Source organism: Marmota monax, unplaced genomic scaffold (genome assembly GCF_021218885.2).
Source record: "Marmota monax isolate L192 unplaced genomic scaffold, Marmota_monax_Labrador192_F-V1.1 WCK01_AAM20220418_F8-fsc00097, whole genome shotgun sequence".
Classification (NCBI taxonomy): Eukaryota; Metazoa; Chordata; class Mammalia; order Rodentia; family Sciuridae; genus Marmota; species Marmota monax.
In genome coordinates, this window is record NW_026694162.1 from 5407296 (window position 1) to 5433992 (window position 26697).

The following is a 26697-nucleotide window of genomic DNA, read 5'->3' on the forward strand; positions in this document are numbered from 1 at the left end:
AATATACTTTAGTTCTTAGCTACCTTATTAATTAAATCCCTGCTGTCTGAGAAACCTCCACAATGAGCTTCCTCTTTTCTGTGTCACTGAGGTTTATTTTTGACTTTCACATCTTGGGACTGAACCTCATTTGCACCATTTGAATTCTTATGTGGCACTGAAAGTGGGAAAGGTTGAGGTGACCTGTTTTATTGCTGAGCTGGCACACAGGAAGCCTGTAATTTAGGAAACTTCCAATTAGATTTTGCATGCAGTTTGCCACTTCACGTTTGTCATCGCATCCCCCGGATCAGTAATTGTCCTGCTTCCTGGTTGCACATTTGCCAACTCTGGAACTCAAGTGAAGGAGGTAAACGGTTGCATGTTTGTGGTGGTTAGCACCATGCTGACTTAAACACCAGAAAGGGACAGTGTTTTCCTAACTCTGGAGATGGCAGAGTAACCCAGATCATGACCCAGGCAAGCGAGACAGCCTCATCTGAAACTGGAGAGAAGACCATGGTGAAGGGGTGTCTCTGGTCACCATCCCCATGTGCAATGAAGTGGCTCTAAGCCCCCTTCTTTGGGTTCAGTGGCTCCTGTGCAGCCTGTGTTCTTCCCATCCCGTTTCTCCAAGATAGCGAACATGACTTTTCTTTGTGGCCATGTTTTGCAGACAGTTGAAGAGATCGAAGGGGTGCTTGGCCGGGACCTGTACCCCAACCTGGCTGAAGAGCGGTCCCGGTGGGAGAAGGAGCTGGCTGGGCTGAGGGAAGAGAACGAGAGCCTAACTGCCATGCTGTGCAGCAAAGAGGAGGAGCTCAACCGGACCAAGGCCACCATGAATGCCATCCGGGAAGAGCGCGACCGGCTCCGGAGGAGGGTGAGCACCACAGCCAGCTCAGTGTGGCCTGTCCCAGCCATGGGGCTGAGAGGAGTGGGCATATACAGCCAAGGGCAGCCCCAAATTTTCATGGATTCTGAGTCTTTGGAATCACCAGCCTTTCCTGGTTATGAAGCCATTCTAGAAAGTAGTTTTAAGATGCTAAGATATAGAGATAAGATTTTTTTTAAAACACCTTTTTCTGGAATCCTAAATCTAAGTAGATGATAAAATTAGAGCAGTTTTCCTCAAACTACTCTCCTGGGTATGCACAACGTCTCCAAGCTCCATTAAAAGGTGCTTCTTTTAAGATAGTCTAGGAGGTGGGGCTATGATTCAGTGGTGCAGTGCTTGTCTGGCACAGGTAAGGCTCTGGGTTCAATCCTCAGCACCACATAAAAATAAATAAATAAAATAAAGGTATTGTGTCCATTTACAACTAAAAAATTTTTAAAAAGATAGTCTAATAATATTTTTATAATTTTAAAAAAATATAGAATTTTCCCCTTTCAATTTTTTCTACAAAATTTTCTTTAACTTCGTAGTATCTGTTGTCACTTATGGCTATATCTAATGTGAAATGCCCCGTCTTCTAGCATAAACTTATTAAAGTTAAAATAACCATATAGATATGTGTGTGTATGTATCTGTACATGTGTGTCTGTATGTGTATTTGTGTATGCATATCTGTGGGTGTGTATACACGTGAGAGTGTGTGTGTGTATTTGTGGGAGAGGGAGAGAGAAACTGATTGATTGATTTCTGTATTCACCTAAGGGCCTGCCTGCTCCAGTTTGAGAACTACTTTGCTAAACACATATATCCCTTGCTGAAGGTGCTGATGTTTCAGCATAGAAATGTTTTAACATAGAATTGTTAGAGCATTCAGTTTTCTAAAGATGCCGTTTTTACCCCGCAGGGACCCATAAGTACGTCTTTGCTTGGCTGTGAATTTTATCTGTGATTGGACTGGGGGTGAAGCAATGGATTCTTCAGTCAGAAACAGCAATATTAGGCTGTTACTTTCAAGTCATGCTCTGAATGGTAATTTTGCACATGAAGTAGAATGATAGGGGGAAAATAAATCTAGTTGGTTTCGTCAACCTTCACCATTACTGTTTCTCTCTAACCTTTGGAGAACACCTTGGAAGTAACTTGTTCTTCAATAAGGTCAGGCATGTAAATGGTTTTGTTCTTAATCCACATGCAGATATTCTTGTTGTTTGAATATAGAAGAGATAACTATTGTTGAATATTACCAACACCATTCCTCTCCTCATTTATGCCTAATGTCATGATTAAAGAGCCAGTACTCCTACCTCTTATATCTGAACATCATTTATCTTAACTCTTGCGCATTAAGCGTATTTTCAGTACCCAGCTTTACCAAATGCCATTCTCCAAACTTGTATCAGCAGGTGTGAATCATCCTAGTCAGCAAAGGCTTTATCTGGGGAACTCGATGAAATTTACTTAGCACTAAGGCCTACGCCACCTGTAATTTCCTGGGTTACCCCCTCTGATCTTTATGACTAATATCCTAATTAGGTATGTGCTTGCTTTTAGTGTGTGTATTCTGTTGATGCATGTTTTGTGAAGGAAATGTTGGTCTTAGATATAATTACATATTGTGGTTTACAATAAATTTCCTTCTCTAACTTGAGTTACTAAGATGCAGAATAGCTTTTGATTGTAGCAAAAAAAAAAAAAAAAAAAAAGGCGCCAATATCCACCCCTCCAATGTTTTCTTCAACTTTGGAGGTCAGCATTAAGAACAGAACAGTGTGGAAGAATTTACATTGTGTACCAGAGCTCTGGAGCCACACTGCATGGGGTCGTAGCCTGACCTGCAAAGTCCCTATGAGTCTAGCAAATTACCTAACTTCCCTGGGCTTCAGTTTACTTTGCTATGAAGTGGGAATAGTAATAATACCCAATACAGGAAAATTATCTAATACTGATAAAATAGTTACACGGTGCCTGGAATATAGTAAATACTCAAAAAAATTAGAATTAGTGGTAGTTGTTTGGGCTAGAATCCACATTTATATGTTGAATGGTGTGGAAAGTTTAGTTTCATGCCATCTTTTTGTTTATTTATTTTTAATAAGAATCTTTAGATGTTTGAAAAATTCTAACATGAACATTGATTATATTGTAAGTATATAGATGTGCACATGCACACATGTTTCTTCACAAAATGTTTCTTCTGATTATGTTTACTTAAGTTTGTGCCATTAATTTGGTTTTATATAAATTTACATAATTTGTAGTTCATTTACCTCCCAGTAATAAAACTTTAAGGAACTTGTGTCTTCAACTAGTAATGTCTTGTGGGATATGTATACTTACCCATGAATTAGATTTATTTCTAGGCAATTCAGGTTCTCAAAAGAATTTTCTAGATGCCTTTCAATGCTGGTTTACTAGACTTTAAGACCTGGAAGACTGCAACCACCCAGTGTATTTCATTTCCCTGAGGGATCTACCTTTTGTGATTAGCATTATCTTTTGTTTGTCATGATGTGTAGGTTTGCAGAGTAACTGAGCTACAATTCCATTTTCCTCGCTGTGATTTTACATAGTTCATAGCTAGTTTACCTTTGCACTTTGTAGCAGCTCTGAATCCATAGTTCATCAAAGTGGCCTGAAAATAATTGGGGCTTAACTTTTTTTTTTTTTTTCCTTTGCCCACATTCATTTCATAGAATTTTAACTGACCAGATCGATAGGATTGATGCTCCCCACCCCCCAACTATAATTAAACAAAGTGCTCTCTGTAGGTCTTCTGAGCCTTGTTCAAGATTTAATTAAATCAGATCTTTAATGTAGTCAGTTAACAAATTGGACTATTTGGCAGAGCAGTAACTAAGAAACAACAGGCAGACAATTTTTATTATTGGTCCCAGTTCATTATTAAATGAAATAATAATTTATTTCTGAATGTTCTGTAATATAACCACTTATTTCCCCACACTTAAGGAAACAGACTTAATCCAGGCAAGGTGGAGTTAATTACTCTAGAAAGGAAGCACTTTGTTCTTCTTTCATTCATTTATGCACTTCATAAACATGGCTGGTCATGTCTATGTCAGGCAGAGGTCTTAGAGTGATGGACAGAGCACCATGACTGGTTTAAGGGACGCTGGGGAGACAGCCAAGTCAAGAGGTCATAATGATGTATGCCGAGTGGTAGGGACGGTGAACACACAGAGTGCCCTGGGAACTCATAGGAGGGACGTCAATAACAGGGCCCAGCTTCTCCCTACTGCATCCATTTTTTCACCTAAATTGTTTAGGCTAACTTCTATATAGCCAAAATTATCCAGGGCTTTTCCTATTCTGTTTGGCAAAGCAAACTTGATGTGACCATAGGCTTGTGAACCCATGTCTCATGGAATCATGGACTTGGACATAAATAGGCCACACAAGTCCCTTCTGAGACTTTGTAGATACTCTTCAGCAAGTTCTACATGTTCATAGTATAAGGTGGTGGTAACAGTTCCTTCCTTGTTCCCTGTTCTCTTCCTGGGACTTCTCAGCATGTCTGAGGATGAGTTCCATCTGCCTTTCCATGGGGTCTGGCTTCTGCTGTGACTCTGGGTTAACATCACAATGAATTCAAGAGACTACACACACACTTTTTAAAACCAAATAAAAGTTACCCTAATCTGAAATTTCCTCCTAACTTTCCCCATCTCCCCTTAAAATCTTATAAAAATATTTCATGTTTGTTATATTAACTTGACTCCCCAAAGATTTTAGTTGGGAATGGGAGGCTCCAGTTCCCACTGGTGATAAGGAACCAGTCATTCTTGATATCTAAATACAAGACTGTATTTATGAAACATTGCATTGATAGACCTACATAATAAAAATGGAAGCACCTGGTTCACACAGTTTCTTAAAGTATAAGCAAGGATTCCAGACTCTGCATATTTAAATATTTGCCATTTGGCTTCACAGCCAGAAAAGGGACAAGCAAAATTCCATAGAGCTTCAGAGCCCCTTTCCTTCCCTGTCACCTCATCTCCTTTAATAGAAAGTAGCATCAAATTCCTGGCAATGGAACCTCTTTGGGGAACAGGAAGCTGGGAAAGGAGATGACAGGAAAGGTGTAAGTATGAAGGGAGAAATTTCCTCCACACCTTGTCTCTCTCTCCGCACTTTTTTTTTTTCCGTAAGCTTTTCAAAGTACCAATTCTGTCATTTACTCCTGTGGGTCACTTTTATGTCTGTGATTATGTCAGGAGAGATGATGGGCTGCGCTATCTGCCCATAGTCGTCCTCATGTAACAGAGGTCCTTGTGCTGAGGGGCGCTGAGGGGTGCTCAGCGATGCTCTGCTCAGCCAGGTGTGCGGTACATGGTCAAGCACTTGTCCCAGGAACTCAGCAGCTAAGGCTGTTTATGGAGCATCCTCTCTATGATGCCAGGGTTCTCCAGAGATCCCGATCACTGGAGCCAATGGCTGAAACTTAACTAGATCTAAACACCAATTCTAATCCACCTTCAGTATCTCCAAGGACACATGTTGATTAGAGGCCATATCAGAGGAGATGAAAAAGAGAATCTGAACTAAAACAAAGGGGCTACTTAATGTGATTATCTAGGACTCTATTATGTGCTTTTTCTGTAACATCTACAGTCCACCCTCACTAGAAGTGTTACAGTGACAAATTGATGTGCCCTGAGTAGAATTTGTCTATACTGGAAGCAGCCATTTGCTCTGTCCACATTGTTTCCTGTTATATGCTAACTCAGTATGTCTGAGATATTTTTAACTAAAAATCAGTGACAGTGAAGATATTTCCAGCAGTGAACTGTTGTGACCTTAGGTAGGTTAAATACAGGCTCATCTGCTTTACCTTGGAAACTCTTACAGACTCCTGAAAACTCTTCCCATTTCACTTCCCTCCCTCATACTCTTCCCACAACAGGTGTATATGAAGAAAGACAGAATCATATAGTTACTATGTATTTACATGTAAATATATATTTACTATGTATTTATATGTGGGTATGTGCAAATATTTAAAATAAACCAGAACAACATAAACCAATGTCATAATAATAGTTATGCAAGGGACAAGTACCTAGGAGTGTAGGTCAAAGGGGATTTGAACTTTCCTGTAATGTTTTTTTAAGTGTTAAGTGAATACGTTTATATAGTTGTATAACTTTTTTTTTTTTTTTTTTTTAATTTTTTTTTATTGGTTGTTCAAAACATTATAAAGCTCTTCACATATCATATTTCATACATTAGATTCAAGTTGGTTATGAACTCCCAATTTTACCCCAAATACAGATTGCAGAATCACATCGGTTACACATCCACATTTTTACATAATGCCCTATTAGTAACTGTTGTATTCTGCTACCTTTCCTATCCTCTACCATCCCCCCTCCCTCCCCTCCCATCTTCTCTCTCTACCCCATCCACTGTAATTCATATCTCTCCTTGTTTATTTTCCCATTCCCCTCACAACCTCTTATATGTAATTTTGTATAACAATGAGGGTCTCCCTCCATTACCATGCAATTTCCCTTTTCTCTCCCTTTCCATCCCACCTCATGTATCTGTTTAATGTTAATCTTTTCTTCCTGCTCTTCCTCCCTGCTCTATAGAAATATATATAGATAAATAGTCAGGACACTAATATGTCAGTGTATTAACAGAGGCTAAATCTAGGCAGTGAAAGGATATGATTGCTCCCCCATCTCCCCCCTTTTATTGCTGGTACTAGGGATCGTAACTAGGGCTTCATGAATACAAGGCAAGCACTCTACCACTGAGCCACATTCCAACTCTGCTTTTTCTCTTGTTCATACTCTTCTTTAATTTTCAAGTTTAACAAACCAAAAATGAAGTATGACCAGACATGGTGGCACACGCCTATAATCCCAGTGATTCCAGAGGATAAGGCTGGATGATCACAAGTTTGAGGTCCCAGCCTCAGCAACTTAGTGAGACCCTGTTGCAAAATAAACAATAAGAAGGGCTATAGGTGTAGCTTGGTGGTAAATCGCCCCAGTATAAAATCTCCAGTGGGTCAAATGTCCAGTATTTTTTAAAAAAATGATGTATGGATTATGGAGAATGATCTATACCTTTCAACTTTAACAATTTCATATTCATGAACCAGTAAAATTGTTTTCTCTTTTGTTCATTAGGGAACATTTGTTCATTTCTTATTGGTTTCATCTTTTCTTAGGAATATCTTTACATAATGAGACAGAGCCTGTGATATTAGCTAGGTTCAAATTCATGAAAGATTCATACAAACCAGCCCTAATCTGGCCCAGTGAGAGGGAGCCCAGAGGGAGAGGGTGTGACTCCAATGGCCCCACCCAGCCTCAGTATGGGGGCGTCAGGTGGCTCTCCTATTGTATGGCTAGTAGGTTAGGCAGGATAAAACTGACTCTGCTGTACTGATTGGCTTCCATATCTCAGTGGTATGACACTTATTTCCTTGTTTGCACCATTGTCCAGGATGGGACTGGGGACAGGTACACATCTCTGCTCCACATGTTCACTCAGGAGCCCAGGTTGTTGGCTGCCCGGCACCTAAGACCACACCTGAAAGGTCTTACCCTAGTGCTTCAAGGCTTCTGCTCATTGCCTTTGGGCCAGAACTAGACTGATGGCTTCACCTAATTTTAAAGGGACTGAGACCCACAGAAGGGCACATGGATATTTGTTGAGAAATAAATGTTCTGACACAGTTGAACTATTTGCTTTGATCATGATACCAGAGATGCTTGATAGAAATCAGAGACCCTGCCAGACACGGTAGCTCACACCTATAATCCTAGTGACTCAGGAGGATGGTGAGTTAGAAGCCAAACTGGGCAACTTAGACCATGTCTCTAAATAGACGAATGGATTAAAAAAAAATGTGGCATTTATACACAATGGAGTATTACTCTGCATTAAAAAATGACAAAATCATAGAATTTGCAGGGAAATGGATGGCATTAGAGCAGATTATGCTAAGTGAAGCTAGCCAATCCCTAAAAAACAAATGCCAAATGTCTTCTTTGATATAAGGAGAGTAACTAAGAACAGAGTAGGGATGAAGAGCATGAGAAGAAGATTAACATTAAACAGGGATGAGAAGTGGGAGGGAAAGGGAGAGAGAAGGGAAATTGCATGGAAATGGAAGGAGACCCTCAGGGTTATACAAAATTACATACAAGAGGAAGTGAGGGGAAAGGGAAAAATAATACAAGGGGGAGAAATGAATAACAGTAGAGGGGGTAGAGAGAGAAGAGGGGAGGGGAGGGGAGGGGAGGGGGGATAGTAGAGGATAGGAAAGGCAGCAGAATACAACAGACACTAGTATGGCAATATGTAAATCAATGGATGTGTAACTGATGTGATTCTGCAATCTGTATACGGGGTAAAAATGGGAGTTCATAACCCACTTGAATCAAAGTGTGAAATATGATATATCAAGAACTATGTAATGTTTTGAATAACCAACAATAAAAATTAAAAATAAATAAATAAATAAAATAAAAGGGCTTGGGATATAGCCAAGTGACAGAACACTTGTCTAGCACATGCAGGGCCCTGGGTTCAAGCTACAGTACTGCAAAACATCAGTCAATCAATCAGTCAGAACCAGGAAAACCTGCGTTCTCACATATCAGTCTTATCCATCTTGTACTGACTTTAAATTTCGGCTTCCGAGTCCTTGGTGAGCTCTTTCAGGGAATACGTGCCCAGGTCCCTACCACAAGCCACTGAACCAGTAACCAGGGTGTGGGCTCCAGCACACTCCCATCCCAGCTGGTCTCCATGAAAGGGAAAGGTAGTGTCTTCCAGTCCCCCACTGGATGTGGGCCAAGAGCCTCTCCAGTTGTCTCTTCTGTCTCCCTCTCTAGGGCAGTGAAAGAGAACCAAGGCCTTTCTGTTACTGCCTGGCCTGCTCCTTTGGGACCCACAGGCTAGCATTTGGGAACCTATACCCAAGTGACACCCTGCTGTGTAGAATCTATACTGCCCACTTAACAGTGTCGCCTGACTAGAGTGGGAGAGTGGATCCAGCAGGGCACAAGCCTCAGGGGGCTGCAAAAACCAGGAGGCACAGCCTGGCACAGCACCAAGCTCCCCACTCACCCGGTGCAGAACAGGTGTTCTGGGAGCTAGTTACCAACACGAGCTCAGTAGGTTTATTTTTAATACTACATTAATCGTGTTGATAACATTAACATCCTTTGAACATTTTCAGGCTGAACAAACCCTCTCACGCTAAAAATATACACTTCTAAGGGCAAAGCAGGACTCAGTGCCTAAATTATAACACTAAACATTTTCAAGCACTTACTTGCTATGGGCAACGATTGATGCACATTTCCTTTAGTCTGTACCAAAGTCCTGATGTGTAACCATTTTAGAGATGGAGATGCCAAGTCCCACGGAAGTTTTAACACTCTTGCCTGGGCCTATGCTAGTATTAGCTCTTGGTATCAGAATTTAGATGCTGGTAGCCTTATTATGGGATGCAGTTTTCACTGTTCTGTTGTTTGGACGCTTTTCTGTGTTCTCTTCTCCCTCTTCCTCATTCTATCCCTTCCATGCAGACTAGCCGTTAGGCAACCATCCTGTTATAGTAACACAGCTGTCTGGTTCCATAGAGCTCCGCAGATCCCCTTCCTGGCATTCTAAGACTGGGAAGTGAAGGCACAGTGAGCACATTCCAGGAAGGAGCTATCTAGGCATGGCTTCAACTTGATTCAAGTCCAGCAAAGTGTGTGTTCTCTGTAGGATGAGGAAGCTCTAAGTAGGACTCAAGGCAGAGAATCCTCAGAGCTGTGGTTCTTTCACCTCCTCTGGGAACTGTTTCCTGGTACCCTAAGAGGGCTTTACCACACCTTTGCCATGAGGTCACTGTTGTAGTTGTTGACACCAGTGTTTGCTTCTCCATCTCTGGCTTCTCCATCCTGTGAGGCTGCTTAAGTCTCATCTTGGCTACAGAGGAAGTGGCTTGATTCCGTTTGTTGGGAGCTGTTAAGGAATGAGGAAGACAGCCATGTGCTGACCTTTTCCCTGAAGCTGCCATCTTGATATGGGATCCAGGTATCGTAGTGGGCTATAGACCAAGAGAAAGCAATGCACCTGTCAAACCTACAGGGGGTGAAATGCTGCTCTCCTTCTCCTGTTGCAACCCATTGACAACTGCCATGAACAATGAAACACCACTTTCCTGAAACACCATGTAGATTAGATTTATGAGAACAAGTACTTTTTTTTTTTTTTGTATTTGATTCTGATTTCTCCTTTATTTGGGGACTCTAAGAAATATCATATGAGATCTCTATTAGGAGGTCGGTTCTCTGCAAAATACCACAAACCAGGAGGAGAGAGCTTTCCAAGAACCACATGGGAACAAACTGCCTTTAAACTCATCAAGTGGAGCTTTTCTGGACTAGTGATTCTCACCCCTCTATAGCATGAATCTGTTCTTCACAATCGGCTCCATTACACGTGGAAATTATGAATTACAACCTAATTGCCTGAAATTACAATTACCTGGTGTGCACTGCTGCACATCGCCAGCGGAACAGACTCTGTCATGGATAGGTAATAATAATGTCTCTGATCCCACTCAGGACCCCGTGCCACCTCTCATTCTTGCTTGTCACTCATCTGTGAACCACAGTCACAGATGACTTTATCAGCTTGCTCCGTCGCCTTGGCTCTGCTCCTCCAATGGTCCTGGAAGATGGAAGCGCCCACAGAGCTGCCCAGTCATATACTTGCCCCAGGCTCACAGTTTTGGGGGAGGCTCCTGCCATTTCAGAAACCAGTTATGTGCACAGGACCCTGGGTGTTTGGCAGCCCTAACACCAAATCCCTAATCCCACTTTCTATCTGTGCCTAATCTTCAGGCTCCTGGCTCTGGGCTCCCAGCTCCTGTCTTCCTGCTTACTTTCTTTTTCATATTTTATTTTAATGTGGCCCTGGGGCAAGGGCAGAGAGATAAGTTAATTATATCCCTCAGTTAAAGGAATACTCAGAGGTCTGGCCAAGGTCCCTCTTTGAATTTATTTATTGCTTTTATTACTCATTCTCTTTCCCCCATTTTTTTGTGTGCACTTGTAAGATATGTGGTGTTTTGTGTGTTGTTTTTAATTTGCAGAAATGTTCCTGGGCTAAGGCCCTCTCTTTGTTCTCCTTGGCACTCTAATGGTTGATTTGTCTGTATTGCTGCATGAACATCTAGCCTCATGTGAATAAGGGCTTCTAGTGTGACCAACCATCACATCAGATGGCTTCCTTCTCCTGCAACCACAGACAGCATCCTAGGGTGTGGTCAATTTCATGTGCCCCTTCTGGTCCCATGGGCAGTTCTCTGGATTCCATCCATGTCCAAGAGTGAGCTTGCTGAACCCTAGGGTATGTGTATTCTTGATTTGACCAAGTCCTACCAGTGGCTTTCTGGCTTGGCTCATCAGTCTCTTGCTCAGCAGTGGCATAAGAGGGTATCTCCTGCCCCTACATTCCTGCTGATTCTGATGCTTACCTTGGTTTATTTCATCCTGTTGTTCTCTGGTTTAATTTCTTGAGCATGTATCCTTGGGAAGTTCTTAATTTTAGCAAAGATCTAAGGGTGATAAATTCTTTTTTTCTTGGTGTGGGGGGGTGGTAGTACTAGGGATTAAACCACTGAGCCACATCCCCAGCCCTTTTGTGTCATTTATTTAGAGACAGGGTCTCACTGAGTTGCTTAGGGCCTTGCCAAGTTGCTGAGGCTGACTTATGATTCTCCTACCTCAGCCTCCCATGCCACTGGGATTATAGGCGTGCACCATCGCGTCTGGCTGGGTAATAAATTCTTAATCTTTGACAGTCTTTATTTTTACCCACCCCCTCCTTTTTTAACCTTTATGTTTTATTACAGTTTTTAAAAACTGATATAAAAACATAAAAATTGTATATTTTTATATGCTAAGATGTGATGCTTCAATACATAGGTATGTTGTGTAATATTAAGTCAGGGTAAACATCTGTCTCTGTAAACGTCATTTCTTCATGGTGAAAAGATTTGAAATCATTTCTTCTTTTTGAAATGTTCAGTACAGTCTTATCTATAGTCACTCTTCTGAACAGTAGCGCAGCAGAACTTTTGTTCCTGTGACTTAGTACCCATGATTAGCCCTTCCTTATCGCTCTCTCCTTGCCTCCCTCCTGTCCCCAGCCTCTGATAACCACCATTTATTGCAGAGGCTGTCCTATCTCCAAGGCTTGTCCTTAGCACCTTTGTGGAAGGGTGGGCTTATTTGTAGGCTCTCTGTTTTTTGTTCCATCGGTCTGTGTGTCTGTTTTTAGGACAATACCATGCTATTTTGACTACCACAGCTTTGTAGTGTGTGTATTTTGAAGTCAGGTAGTTTCATTCTTTTCACCCAAGTTTACTTTGTTTGTTCAGGAATCTTTTATTGTGTGTGGTTTTATATAAATTTTATGATTGTTATTCTAGTCCTGTGAAGACTGTCTCTGATATTTTGATAAGGATTACTCTGAGTATATAGATTCCCTCCTCTCCACTCTCCCCACCTCTGGGAGCCACCATTCCACTCTGAACTTCTATGAGATCAGATTTTTTAGGTCCACACATGACGGTTGCCTACATTCTTGAGAGTTATATCCTTTGCTGCAGATGTGGTAATAAATTGTCACAAACTTAGTGACTTCTTATCTTATGGTTCCAGAGGTCAGAAGTCTAAAATGTGTCACTTTTGCTAAAATCCAGGTGTAGGCAGGACTGCCTCCCTTTGGAGGCGTCTGCCTCCCCACCTTCCCTGAATCCAGAGGCAGCCGCTTCTTTGACTGCCCCTCCCTCTCTTCAAAGCCAGCAGCATAGCATTTGAAAACTTGGTTCGGCACTGTGTTTCTCTCCTCCCAGGCCCTCGTGAGGACTGAGCCCACCTGGGTAATCCAGAACCATCTCCCCATCTCAAAGTCTGTTTGCTGTGGAAGGTGATATATTTCCAGGTCTCAGGGATTAGTACGAGGACTCCTTGGGGGCCATTATTCAGCCTCCTACACTAACAGTAGTCTAGCTAGGTGTTAGATTTTGTGGTGACAAGTTTTTTTTTTTAGCAACATTCAACAGATTTTCTCAAGACTAACCATCAGTCTCTGTTGGAGGCGTTGGCCAAGCAGTATTGAACAGAACAGACCTACTCTTTATGAAAATTATACTTTTTATTTCTAAGCATCCTAAATGTATCTATTGTGATGTGCTTTACAGTTTGCTGTTTCTTCTTCTGGGGTGAATTCATCTCTTGCCTTAGGTGGCTGACTCTGGTTTTATCTTCCTCTCTCTGCAGTGGTCTTTCTGTGTCTGGAAGCTTTGTGGTCCTGGGTCCCCAGTCTTGGGAAGCAGAAGTCGCCTAAGTTACCTAATGATAACTGGGCAATTTACAAATTAAGTTTCTAAGGCAGTAGGTGGCCTAGCAAAACCCAGATCAGTTTTCTGTGTTAATGGATAAGTCTGCAATGTCTAGAGAATATTCATTTGGATGACACACCCAACTGTGCCACAGGTCTGCAGTTTTGTTTCTTAGAGTTTTCTCCTCTGCACAACCCAGAGATGCCTTCTGGCTTTATAGGAGGCACTTTCAACCCACTTTTCAGACCGGACCGGACTGGAAAGCTCCAGGCTTTATTTGGGGAAGGGCGTGGTGCTCAGGGGCACTGCCTGGCTTGCAGGAGCCCACCTCCATCTGCAGCCCCTCCCCATCAACACCCCCTCTGCCTCAGCAGCTGGCGCAGCACTCCCCCTCCCCCGCCAACCTCTCTAGCTTCAGTTCTCTCTCCTGGCACCTGGAGATTTCACTGTCTTTCTTTTAACCTTGGCAATGAATTCCCCTCTCCTTTTTTTAAATGCAGCATTTCTGTGCATTTTTAATAGGAGGAGTGCCTGTTGACTTTCTCAGCGAAAGCTGTCATTCGCTGGGAATTTTCAGTTCTGTGTACAGTTACAGAACCGCAACCTCTGAAAACCTGTTTGCAGCCCTGCTTCTCTGCTTTTTGTCCTTCATGGCATCTGCCAAAGCGGAATCCAAACCCTGCCGTCCTCCTGGGTAGATTGGGCGCCTCCCTTTGTGTACATCACAGAATTTTTTCATTCTGTTTCCTCCATGGGTGCTGGAGTCTTCCTTCCAGTTGGCCTTTAAGAAATGTGCCCAGGTCTTGTTTCTGCTAATGCCCAAAGCATGTTCTTTTCTCTGTTATGGTATTAATCCTTTTAAAAATTTGTTCTTTACTGTGGTTTTAATGAGGTCTCTGGCGTTTGAAGAAAACATGCATTTACTCAATCTGCCATCCAGAATGAAAGAGCCCAGCCAGATCTCAGTTTTGCTGTGTAAGCTTGCTTTTTACTTTTTTTCTGTTTCTCTTTTTGGCCCTAGGTCAGCTAGCTTCCTTTGTCATCATACCTGACACCTGCTAATTCTCTCCCTTATGCTTAGCAGAAAAAAAAGAAAAGCCATCAGATGGGCTGTTTCCTATTCTCTATTTCCTATTGTTTCCTATTGCCCTGTGCAGGGCAAACTCACCCTCCTTACTGCCCCCTTTCCTGTCCTCCACTGACCCTCTACTTCTGCCAACTATGCACGGGCCACTGCCCTACCCCACTGCCTGGGCCTTAGCCATAACCAGATTTCCTAAGTCTGTAAGTTCAGCTCTGATCCCCTTCCTTCAGGCTTATATATCTAATTGTCAGCTGAAGGTCCTCACTCACATCCCCTGGGTTACCTCAAATTCAACATGTCCAAAGCTGACATCTTCAATTCTCTCTGAAAAAAATCAGCTCCTTCTTATGTTTTACCCTGTGCTGAGTAGAACCATGATCCATTCAGTCACCCAGTGGCAGGTTTGGGTGGTTGTTTTACCTCTTTGAATATTCCTAGAACTGTATTGACAGATAACAGCGACAACTAGCCATGCACAACTATTTAAATTTGAACTTAATTAAGTACAGTTTAAAATTCAGTACCTTGGGTACAGTAGGCATGCTACAAGTGCTCGGTGGCCTCCTGTGTCTGGTGGCTACAATAGCGGACAGTGCCACTGTACTTTCCTGTCGTGACAGAAAGTTCTGTCTGGAAGAGAAGAATCTCACCTTTGTACTCTACCAGGTTCCGGTGTATGGAACAGGGTAACTTCTGTGTGTCCAGCCAGGCGCTGGAGTGTGTTTGGCCATCTTTATCCCACTTCACTGTCTGTCTGAGCCCTCGTTGTTTCTCACCTGAACCATTAGTAATGCTCTCACCAACTTTTCCCTCCTCACTCCAGTTTTTCCTTTACTCATCAAGTGATTCTTATAAAATCCATAAAGAAATACCAAGAAGAAGCAGAGTTCTGGCCTCTTAACTGTCATTTCCTTACTTGAGCTCTCCAGAGTCCCCGCCCCCATCTTTTCCTTTTTACTTGCTTGTTGAAGTCTGCTCAGCCTTCAAGAGGGGATCTCACCTTTGCTGCAGGTAAGGCAGACTCCTCATCTGCACTGCCACCCCCTTGTTGGTAGCCTTTGCAGAGCCTTGTGATGTTTTGCTCAATTCCGAGCCCCTGGAAGATAAGAACCTCACTGTCTTCATACTCTACTAGAGTTCCCATGCTCTGTTCCAAGAGCAACCTCCATTTGTCTGGGTGGACGCCAGCTATGTAGTAACTTCAGGAGGAATGTGGCAACCTGGGTTAGGTCCTGTTGTTGAGGAACCCAACTGAGAAAGACCAAGAAGGGTGTTGAATGGTCTTTCCATGAGTTTGAGCCCTACCTCAGGCTTGCCTTTATTCTTGGCTGTCCTCAGGTCTGGAATATGCTTGGCCATCTTTATCCCACTCCACTGTCTAACTCTACGACATACATTTGATAGAGAAACGTATTTCCTTTAGTGAAAAATCTTTAATGAAAGATGGGTATATGAATTAATTACCACAAACATGGTAACTCAAATTTACAGGAAAATTTCTTCTTTTTATCATTCTGAAGTCCAGAAGTTCAAAATTCAGGTGTTAGTGGCAGAGCCATGACATCTTAGGGTGAGCCCTAAGGCTCAGGGGAGAACCCTTTCTGCCTGTCCCAGCTTCTGGTAGCTCCTAGCATTCCCTGACTTGTGGCCTGTCCCTGGCTCCGTTTTCACATGACCTTCTTCCCTGTGTCTCGGTCTCCCACTCCTTCTCTTCTAAGGACACTAGTCATTAGATAGGGCCCACCAAATAAAAAAAATGAGTTCAGCTAGAGATCCTTAATTATATCTGCAAAGACCCTGCTTTGAAATAAAGTCGCATTCACAGATACTGTGGGTTAGAATTTGGACATATCTTTTTTGGAAGACAAAATGCACTCAAGTGAGTGAGAAGGAAAGCCAGTGCTCTGAGAGCTACGTGCCTGTGCCTCTCCCAGGCTTTGCTGAGCTGACTCAGCAAATTGACCGTAGCCTTGGATTCTGTGTATTTATTCATGTAAGTTCATTGAGATCCCCACCCCCAAATCAAGAGGGGGAGGAGGCCATCTAACCATCCAGCAGCTGTCTTTCCAGCAGAGGCTTACTAAACTCCCTCCAGCTGAACCCCCCACTCCACTGCCTTACAATTATCATCAAATAATAAAGCGTAGCCCCAAATAAGCATGTTTATCATTCTTTAGGGTTTTCAGAACATTCCCTGGCTCCAGAGCTTTTAAAGTAAAAATGGACATTTAGATTTAGAAATTATTTTATTTGGCACACCATGCCAAGCGGCCACAAACATTGTCTCTGCACCAATAGAACGCAAGTGCCTCTCTTGTTTTAATTTTCACTGTCTACATTTTCCACAATGAATATGATTCATATGATGTTGTGATTAGAAGAAATGTTTTTAAAACATAATTTCAGGGGCAGGGCATGGTGGCACACTCCTGTAATCCCAGCGACCTGGGAGGTTGAGGCAGGAGGATTTCGAGTTCAAAGCCAGCCTCGACAACTTAGTAAGGCCCTAAGCAACATAGTGAGACCCTGTCTTAAAATAAAATACAAAAAGGGCTGGGATGTGGCTCAGTGATTGAGTGCCCCTGGGTTCGATCGCCAGTACAAAAAAAAAAAAAAAAAGTTTCAATGAAATTTTTATGAATAGTGCCAGACCATTTGTATTTAAAAATAAATAAAATAAATGAGTAGGCCTCTTGGGATTCTGAGGACAGGCCACTGATGGTTTTGTGTACAATTCAGACACAATTTAGGTTTTGGAGTGATGTTAACATTGTTAATTATTCAGGACCTCATCAGACTTTCACTGCAGTGGAAATTGAAATCCACAGTCTCCACCAGGGAGGTTTCTCCTGACAGGAACATGGGCCCTCTCCCTTCCTTGGCCATCTGGCATAATGAGACATCCACACTGACGCTGTTCTTTGGTTTGTCGGAGGCCCTCCCAGAACGTGCCCCGTGGTCTCTCACCAGCAGTACAACTTGGCTTCGGCAGGATCCTTTCTCTAGTGTGTGAGCTGCTTCGAGACGGGTGCTACGTGTAGGGTGGTGAGGACGGCACACGCTGCCATCAACCCACATTCCCCGGGAGCCGGGGAGCAGTAGGCACTTTAGAGCTGTTTCACTATTGAGTGCAATTTGCTCCAGGGGAATTTCCCTATTTTGGCTTCTAATATGTTGATGAATTATTGAAATTTCAATTACTTTTGGTTCCCAAGTTAGCAGGGTGGAGCCATCCCAGACATTTAGAATGAAAAGCCTGGCAGTGGCTTCTAGTGAAGGGGGCTGTGTGCCTGTTCTCTGTCCTTGCCTGGAAGGGCTTTGGCAGCAGGGCTGACTCTGGGCTGTGAATCTATGAGACTAACGTGCCTTGTGGCTTTGGGGACCCCTTACAGTAGCAGCAGGCGGTGGCAGGATCCTTGGGGAGTTCATTAGATATACAAATTCCTGGCTTCATTCAGTGCTACTAAACCTGAATCCTGGTGGGCTCGGGGATCTGGAATCTTTGTTTTAACAAGCCTTCTAGGGCATTCTGGCACATCATAAAGTTCGGAAGCTCTTCTTTAAATGTGCTAGTGCTCATTCCTCCAGGCGGGTCTGGTCTCCACTCATTCGTGATGGCCCCTGGGTCCTGGAGTCAGTTTGCACTTTAAGATAAAGACTTGTAGTAAAATGTGATCAAGGTGATTCGAATGACTGATTTCTAGCAACTCTCTCTGCTTATTTAGAACCCTTTTTTCCTTGGAAATCACAGAGCTATCTCCATAGAGAAGTGGGACATGGATATTTGAATTCTGTGCAGATAAATGTATATCTTAAATGTAATACAAAGAGCCTGGTGTTTCTTTTTTATAATGAAGGGCTATTTAGATATTCCTTCCCACTGTTTCAGGGATGGTCCCATTTCAAGTCACTTGGGGGAAGCTGCTGGTGCCATCCCTGTCCCTTCATCTTACCCTAACCTCCCTCCCAGCACATAAAATCTTCAAAACCACACATCCCCCATAACTTTCAGTTCTTCAAACACCTCACATCACCCAACCCTGGGCCCCTGTGCAAGCTGGGCTATCCTCACCCTCATCCCCCTGATGCTACCCCCAAACCAGCCTCTTACTTGTTCATCTGTGAGACTCGCCTCAAGCCCGTTGTCTGTCCTTCTTATGCTCTCCGGGGGACATCAGGTGGAGTTGCTTTCTCCCCTTTCCTGCTGCCTGTAACCCTCAAGGTCAGGGTTTCTAGCACTCAGGTGCTCTTGTGCAGAGATCATTTGTCTCTCCCCTCCTCTAGGGTCTCAGTTCGATGAGAGTGAAGATTGTATCCCAAGTCCTTTCTCTGCAGCACCCAGCACAGCTTTAGGCACTTGAATCTCTGCATGAATAAACATGCCCTAAAGCTGGGCACTGTTAGAAGCTTTCAGCATTGTAGATAACACAGTTGCTTGTAAAGAACAGATGACTGTCAGTGGCAGGTCCAGTTGAGGATACAGTGACTTAGGTGAACTTAGCCGATTTAGTATTACAGTGAAGCTGATCCCTTAATGTAAAGGAAAGCCTTGCCATCAGCCCATCTGGCTCTTTTATTCTTCGGCCAGGGAAACCGCCAGTCCCGTCTAAAGTAATTTTGGTTTCAGGTTCGAGAGCTTCAGACTAGACTGCAGAGCGTTCAGGCTGCAGGTCCCTCCAGCCCTGGCCGCCTCACTTCTGCCAACCGCCCGATTAACCCTAGCACCGGAGAGCTGAGCACCAGCAGCAGCAGCAATGACATTCCAATTGCCAAGGTGAGCTCCTGGGGATGGACTGATGGTGGGAACACTTCCCCTTATCTAAAAGTCCCAGCCCCCTCCTAGTGCCACTGTGAAGGCTTTCCCTTAGTTCAGCTGGCCCAGGAGCTTCCCCTGGGACTATGCACAGGCCTCCCGCGCGGAGCTGCAGGGAGAGATAACCTGCTAATAGTTTTAAGTTTCTTTTGACTACAACCTGGAGGCCAGCTCTCATTAATCAGCCAGCTGGAGAATGTCACAGCTGACAAGTCATTGCAAACGGTGAGATGTTTTGTCAAGTGCTACAATACTTCACAGTGGAGGGACAGTTACTCTCAGAGGACTAAGGTTCAGCCCAGCGGGGACTCTGAATGAGCCAATGATCTGCCCCCTCATGGACCACCAGCTTTGACAGCAAAAAAAAATAAAAAGGAGGGCATCACAGCGGGCAGGCGTTTGGAGAAGGTGTCCCACTTGTCCTCTGCCACAGTCCCCCAGCTCCTATGTTGCGTCTGTTACAGAAAGACTATTCAAAGATGCTTGTCCTCTTTTCTGGTAGCCCTCCCACTCTCCCTAGTAACATTGGCCCTCAAATTTAGCAAGTTGGGTGAAACAGAAGTGATTTTGTCCCCAGGGGACATTTTGGATGGTCACAGCTGGAATGCTACTGGCATCTTGTGGCTAGAGGTCAGAGATGCTGCTAAATATCCTACAATACACAGAACACATCCCCCCACCCCCAACAAAGAATTATCTAACCCAAAATATCAGTAGTGCTGAGGTTGAGAAGCCAGGGTTAAGTTGATGGTAGAAGAATTGGACAAGGGAGTTATTTTTATGACATTATCAATTTAATTGACGTGGTTAAACCATGGTCCCGTGTATATGTGATGGTGACAGTGGATCAAGGAGTGATGTGTGCTTTTCTGATGAATGTTTTCTTCTGTAAGATTGCAGAGAGGGTGAAGCTGTCAAAGACAAGATCTGAGTCCTCCTCGTCGGATCGGCCAGTGTTGGGCTCAGAAATCAGCAGCATAGGGGTGAGTGTGGCTGAGAAGCAGGCGCCTAAGAGCTGCATAGACAACGTCTCCTGGATGGCTGAACTTCTGCAGTTCACTTCCAATAAACTGGTTAATGATAATAATAAATCATACCTGGTTTCTTTCCACGGGGTCAAATTAAAATGTATAGTGGTTTTCACGTGGTGAATTACTTCTTCAGCTTTTAAGGGAAATCCCCACCCCCACCCCCCGCTTAAAACCATTTAGAAAGAAAACATTTGGGTATAGTTCCTGGTAGTGTCAATGAAAGTCTTGAAGTATCTGTTTTCCATCGCCCTGTCCCCCAGAGACCAAGGGAGTCATGAAACTCAAAAGAACTGTGCCTTTTGCACATCCCTCTTGAAGGGAATGTGCTCTCCAGTGAGGAGGAAGCCGCCTTTGAAGTGTGGCCAGTGCTAGAGCAGAGTCCCCAGTGGGAACACCACCCGCTGGAGTGTAAGAGCTGAGCCATGGTGACAAGGGAGTAGTTTCAGTTCCCTAAGGGGTATCTTACAGGATTGGACATGAGGCCCTAGAGTGGGCTGTTTGATCCTCAGGAGTGGAGAGCTCCTGGAAAGGGCTTTTAAAAGACCCTAATTTGAAATTTTTCACTAAGCAAAATGGCAGCTTCATGGCAGAATGCTTGCTTGGTCCACACAAGGCCCTGGGTTAATACTTGGCACAAACCCCACTCCCCAAATTGTATGCATTGAGACTCCATGTGAAATCCAGGTTGTGAAAATAAAGAAGTCAACCTCTTTGGCCATAGTTAACCATCGACAGTGGCCTGGAATGGCAGAGGGTTCAGGAAAGGGGAAGGACTCCAAGATTGTGTTTAAATTTTATCCAAAATTTCAGGGGCCCTAGGGAGACATCTTGGCCCCCCTCTTGCTGTTCAGAGGCAGATGCTTGGGGAGATGTAGCTGTATTTTGTGTTTTATATACTGCTTTCATTAGTTAGCTTTTTATGTTAGAATTATAATATAAAAACTAAGATACATCAAGGAATCATAGTGTAAATTGTTGTGCATGCAGTGATCCTGGGGACCAGGGTCCCTAAACTGACACTCTCCAGAGGGGATTTAACACTCCTTTGTGCAGGTATCCAGCAGCGTGGCGGAACACCTGGCCCATTCTCTTCAGGACTGCTCCAACATCCAAGAGATTTTCCAGACGCTGTACTCACATGGATCTGCCATCTCTGAAAGCAAGATTAGAGAGTTTGAGGTGGAGACAGAACGGCTAAATAGGTAAGGATCAGTCCTTCATATTTGGGGGGTCGAGAGCTGGTCCTCCCTTCCTTTTCCAAAGGTTCATTCCAGTTGGAGTGTGTATTGTGGCCTGGACTGAGGCTGTCAAGCCAGTGAGATGGGGGTTTCCACCATCTGGGCCACAGGAGACTTGCTTGAAGTAGTCAGGGCCACCTCATGGAATGTGACCTGTGTTCCCACAGGACCTCGTGCTTAGAAAAACTCCACACTTGCTTTACAAGTCACCATTTTAAATTCTTACTAATTTACAAACAAGGGGCTCTGCTTTTTCATTTCATCCTGGACCTTGCAAATGACATAGCAAGTCCTGGGAGCAGTCCATAGAGAGTGGCAAGTAGGTCACAGATGGCTGCCAAGCACACAGGCCCTTGCTGCACAGAGCCACGGAGGGAAGTCCTGGAATGTTGAGTCAGCGTCCCGGGGGCGCCTGGATCTTCCAGGAAACAGCACAGGCAGTCTGGCAGAGATATTCCAGGCTTCAGCTAAGCACCCTGCTCTAACTCTCCCTGCTATTCCTGCGTGTTGACTCACTTTATTTATGCTGTTGGTCTGGGTCCCTACATCTTATCCTAACTGTCTGACTTAAGAGTAAATCTACCATATGCCCAGTTTCATGGATTCTTCCCAGTTCCCACGAAATAGGTAGTTTGAGTTTGCTCTTCTGCTTCTTGGTAAGACTGGCTGCATGTCAGCCTAGTTGTGAGGGAGTCAGTAGAAATGCAAAGGACAAGGACCAGGGCCAAGCCATGGTGACCTCTCTGTCACGGCCTTGTTCTGTCATAGCCGGATGGACTTTGTAACCACATCCAAGTGTGGTGGGACTGCCTTGACCTAGACATCCTTAGTGGGAGAGCACAGCAAGGACTTGGAAGGCTGATGAGCTAACCATGAAGAAATGCGGATGCCGTTTCCCATCCACCATTGCTTCATTCCATTCCTCTTGTGTGTGGCAAAGCTGAATAAATTAAATATCATGTTAGTCCTTCCTGAATTGAAGCTGTTTAATATAGTTCTTGAGAACTAAGGAAATGTGGCAATCTAGGTCATTTTAAATCTGGAAATTAAATGGTTTCCTTATTAAATCCTAAATACTTAACAGTGACAAGCCTGATGATTACCTCGTAGCAAGTACTGCTTCTCAGTATCACTGGCCTGGGAATGCTTAAAGATTAACTCAGATATGCCCTTTGCAATGTAATGAAGTCAGATGCCTTTTGAGGGGGGCCCTCTTTTAGTGAGAATCTGCTCTCTACTGACTCTGGGATTTAATAAGCCTGTTCTGTAGCTGAATTTGGGGGGATGTACCTTTCTCCTCAATTATGTGTACCCAGGAGAGGCCAAAGGATGAGGGAATATTTTAGTACTTGTAACTCACATTATTGTGTTATTTAACAACTTGGGCTCTCACAAACAACTACCTAGGCTTCAACTTGTGAGGGTAAGGTAGTCTCATTTTGCAAATCAGAAAACAAAGGCTTTGCAGTTGAAAATTGAGTGACTTGCCTTAAGCCCAGAGCTATTGAATAACTGAGGCAGAATTCCAGCCCCTGCCCTTTGACCTCACCTCCACTGTCCTCTCTGTGATAGTAGTTGCAGCTGGAATCTAGAATTTCTTAGAAATAACCTACCAACATGTCCTAGTATCTTCTCTTTAACTACCTTTCTCAAAGTTGAAGCCCTGTTACTCTAAAAAAATGCTAGCCTTCAACTTTGTGATTTCCCTTCGGGGAGGGGAGGTGTTTTTCCTCATTAAGCACATCTGTGTTATGTATCCACTATGTGCTGGGCTATTTGGCATGCAAAGAAAGCAAAAAGGACAAAATTCTTGCTCTCATGGAGTTTGTATTCTATTAGGGGAGATGGACAAAAAGCGAGCAGATGAGATGAGAAAGCTCCTCGATGGACATAAAAGGACAGTGACAGATTTTTTTTTATTTCCTTTTTGCTGTCGTTGCAATGCTGAGGATGGACCCCAAGGCCTCCTGCACTGCAAGTGCTTTACCATTGAGCTACAGCCCCGGCCCGAGAGTGGATTTTTGGTATATGTCTTGAAGAGGGGAAGGTTTACTCTGAGATTATAGGGGAAAAGAAACAGCTATATGACAAACCACAAAGATTCTTATGGGCCAATTTAACTACCTCAAGACTGGAAAGAAATTGTCTTGAATTTCAGTCCAAAGACCAGTGGAACTGAACTAGGGTGAGAAAAAGGAGGAATTACATGAGATAAGGTGGTCATGAAGCCAGGATGAGTTTGAATGTGGATTTTGAGGGCACCGACAAATTTTATAACTTATGCTATGTGTTACTGGAGGTTATTAGATTAAATTTTAAAATGGGGAAGAATGAGACCTGATTTATATTTTGAAAGATCATTCAGAAATGAAGAATGGAAGGGTAGAGAAGAACCGAAGTAAAGAGAGATGGCAGTGGACTAGGGTGTCCACAGTGGGCACTGGGCTCAGGATATGTAAAATCAATGCAAACCCCAGCTGGATTAGGTCTGGGTGTAAGAGAAAGGTTGGTCTCAAAGATGCTATCTAGCTTATACTTGGTGTCTAGCTTATACTTGGTCTCAAAGATCTTTCTTGGGTGTCTAGCTTGTACTGTTGGGTAGATGGTGGTAGCATTTACTGAGATGGAGAAGATGGGAGGAAAGACAAAGTTTGGGGAAAATCAAGAATTCCCTGTTGGAATATTAAACTGGAGGTGGCATGTGACACCTAGCTGGAAATATGGGAGGTAGCTAGATATGTGGGACTGATACTCAGGAGTTTGGGCTAGAGAAGTTTGCAAACCCTGGGAACAGAAATGCCTCTTAAAGTCAAGAACTAAATAAAAATCACCCTGAGGGTGAAAGTGTTAAGGAGACAGCCCTGACTGAGCTCTAAAGGAGCACCAATAGACTGAGCCCTAAAGGAGCACCAACCCGCACAGCTTTTCCTGGGAATAAGGAGGCTAAGAAATGGCCTCCGAGACAGGATGAAACCAGCAGAGGCGCCATGACCTCAGTGAGAAAGGCATTCTAAGAAGGAGCATTTGGGGTTTGGCCACATGGAACTCTGTGGGCTGCGTAAATGGCTTCATCTAATTAGCAGGGACTGAATGTACACTGGAGTCATAAACAAGAGAGCACAGATCATTTCAAGAAGTCTTAACGTGAACAGGGGCAGAAGAGTTTGTTCTTGTCACACCCTACCTTGAATTGACCTTGGAGTTGCCAGAGCCCAACAGCTCTTATTTATGCGCTCACCAGAAGTCTCCTATGTGGACATGTGTCCCCATATTCTGCTCTCAGATCTGTGGTTCTAAGATTTATCCTGGAAGCCAGTGGTTTCCATATCCCTAAACACTGCAAGAGTCACGTGCATTTTGTGGGTGTCTAACCCAATGTCTCCTTAAGACTTAGTGCTAAGAGCATTATGTGGCATTTTTATGGAAAATGAATCATCATACCTAGAATATACATGTCCTAGGACGGGAAATGGAGAAACTGAAGATTCGGTGTTTTTTGTTTGTTTTCTGATATCACCACAAACTCATCGGCCTTGCATTAGAGCTCTGAATCTAAGAAAACTTCAGGCTCTCACTGCTGACCCTACCTGAAGTTAAGAGTTGCTGGACCTCCAACCTGGAAGGAGCTTTGTACACCATCCACAGTTCTGGCCCATTTCCTACTTAGGGACCCTCAAGCACAGTTTCTTGTTCACTCATCAAGTTCATCTTTTGCTTCTGCTATGTAATATGTGCTTGAGAGCATGAGATCTGGAACTAGACTAACTGGTTCAAATCCCAGGGTAGGGTGCTAAGCTTTCTGTGCCTTCATCTCCTCATCAAAGAAATGGGGATAACAATACTTAATCCAACAGGCCCCTGGGATCAGGATTGAGCAAAGACTCAGCAAATAGTAACCACGACTGCAGTTCATTCGTCCTGTGTAGGGTGATGCTGAAGCATACCAGCTGCTCTGGTGATGTCCTTGAGGTCACACATCTGTTGCCTTCTTAAAATCCCCAGAGTCTCATACAGTACCTGGCATGTGAAGAGCACAGCAGTGTGGGAAATAACTAGGGGCTTGCTTTTTATTCTTGATCTATACAGAATTTAGTGGTTCTTCTATGTAGAGTCATTTCCTTGATTATTCTGTGTCCATTACATTTGCTAAAACAAATCTTAACACTCATTTCTGGCCTGCATATAAACGAGACAACTAGAATGTTGACAAGTTAATTACAGTCCCAGCGTGAAAGTGATTTTTCTTTGTTTCGTAGCCGAATTGAACACCTCAAATCCCAGAATGATCTTCTGACCATAACCCTGGAGGAGTGCAAAAGCAACGCAGAGAGGATGAGCATGCTGGTGGGGAAGTACGAGTCCAACGCCACGGCGCTGAGGCTGGCCTTGCAGTACAGGTGGGGAGGCAGGAGGCGGGAAGACATGTGATATTTTTGTGGCCACCTTAATTTGGAGATGCATCCATAGTAACCTTCTGTATAAAAGTAGAAACCCAGCTTTTAGAAGGTGTAACTAACTCAGGGGTTGAACCAGCAAATATTAGCATGATACGTTGAAAATCATTTATCACCTCTGAGCAATTGAGACAGTGAGGGTAATGGATATGGTATTAGTAAGCAGGCATGTTTCTACATGCAACCTAGGTATCACTCATTCAAGTAATGTCACTCAAAATATCAGTTTTTGTATTACATATTGACTTGTTCTTCCTGGTCTTTTCATATTCACATATATTATACATTTTTTGCAAATTGAGTGTGTTCTATTTCCTCAGATTGTCATAGGGTTTTTAAATTTTGTTTTGTTTTGTTTTAGGGTACTTGGGGTAGAACCCAGGAACACTCCATCACTAAGCTCCATCCCCAGCCCTTTTTAAATTTTGAGACAAAATCTCACTTTGTTGCTGAGGATCTTGCTAAGTAACTGAGGCTAGCCTTGAACTTGTGATCCCCCTGTTTCAGCCTCCCAAGTCACTGGGGTTGTAGGCATGCGTCCCCACACCCATCCCTCCTGCAACAAGTCAGCACAGGTTGTTCTCTGCCTGCAGTCTGCCTTTGGTTAAAAGGGACTTCCCTGCCATTAGCACATCCTCATAGATAAAGAGCTAGCACCTCTGTCCTGAAATATGGACTGTCCTGCATGGAGGAACTGCCAGTACCTCCAGCTAGTGTTTTGGCCCTTATTCTTACTTGTTAGTAAAGAATCATGAAAGACAAGACAATTAAAAACAGATGGCCTCTCAACTACATGTTGACTAAAGCAACAT

The 26697-nt window shown here is 43.6% G+C and overlaps 1 protein-coding gene across 6 annotated transcripts in view; it reads left to right on the forward strand.

The window, feature by feature from the left end:
- Positions 1 to 26697, forward strand: part of Mcc (MCC regulator of WNT signaling pathway) — a 466079-nt gene that overhangs the window by 389582 nt on the left and 49800 nt on the right. For all 6 annotated transcript variants that reach the window (XM_058585985.1, XM_058585986.1, XM_058585987.1 and 3 more), the window contains 5 exons: positions 656 to 862; positions 18977 to 19123; positions 20056 to 20145; positions 21247 to 21395; positions 25688 to 25828. In XM_058585985.1, the coding sequence (XP_058441968.1) occupies positions 656 to 862; positions 18977 to 19123; positions 20056 to 20145; positions 21247 to 21395; positions 25688 to 25828 (734 nt within the window). The remainder of the gene's footprint in view (positions 1 to 655; positions 863 to 18976; positions 19124 to 20055; positions 20146 to 21246; positions 21396 to 25687; positions 25829 to 26697) is intronic.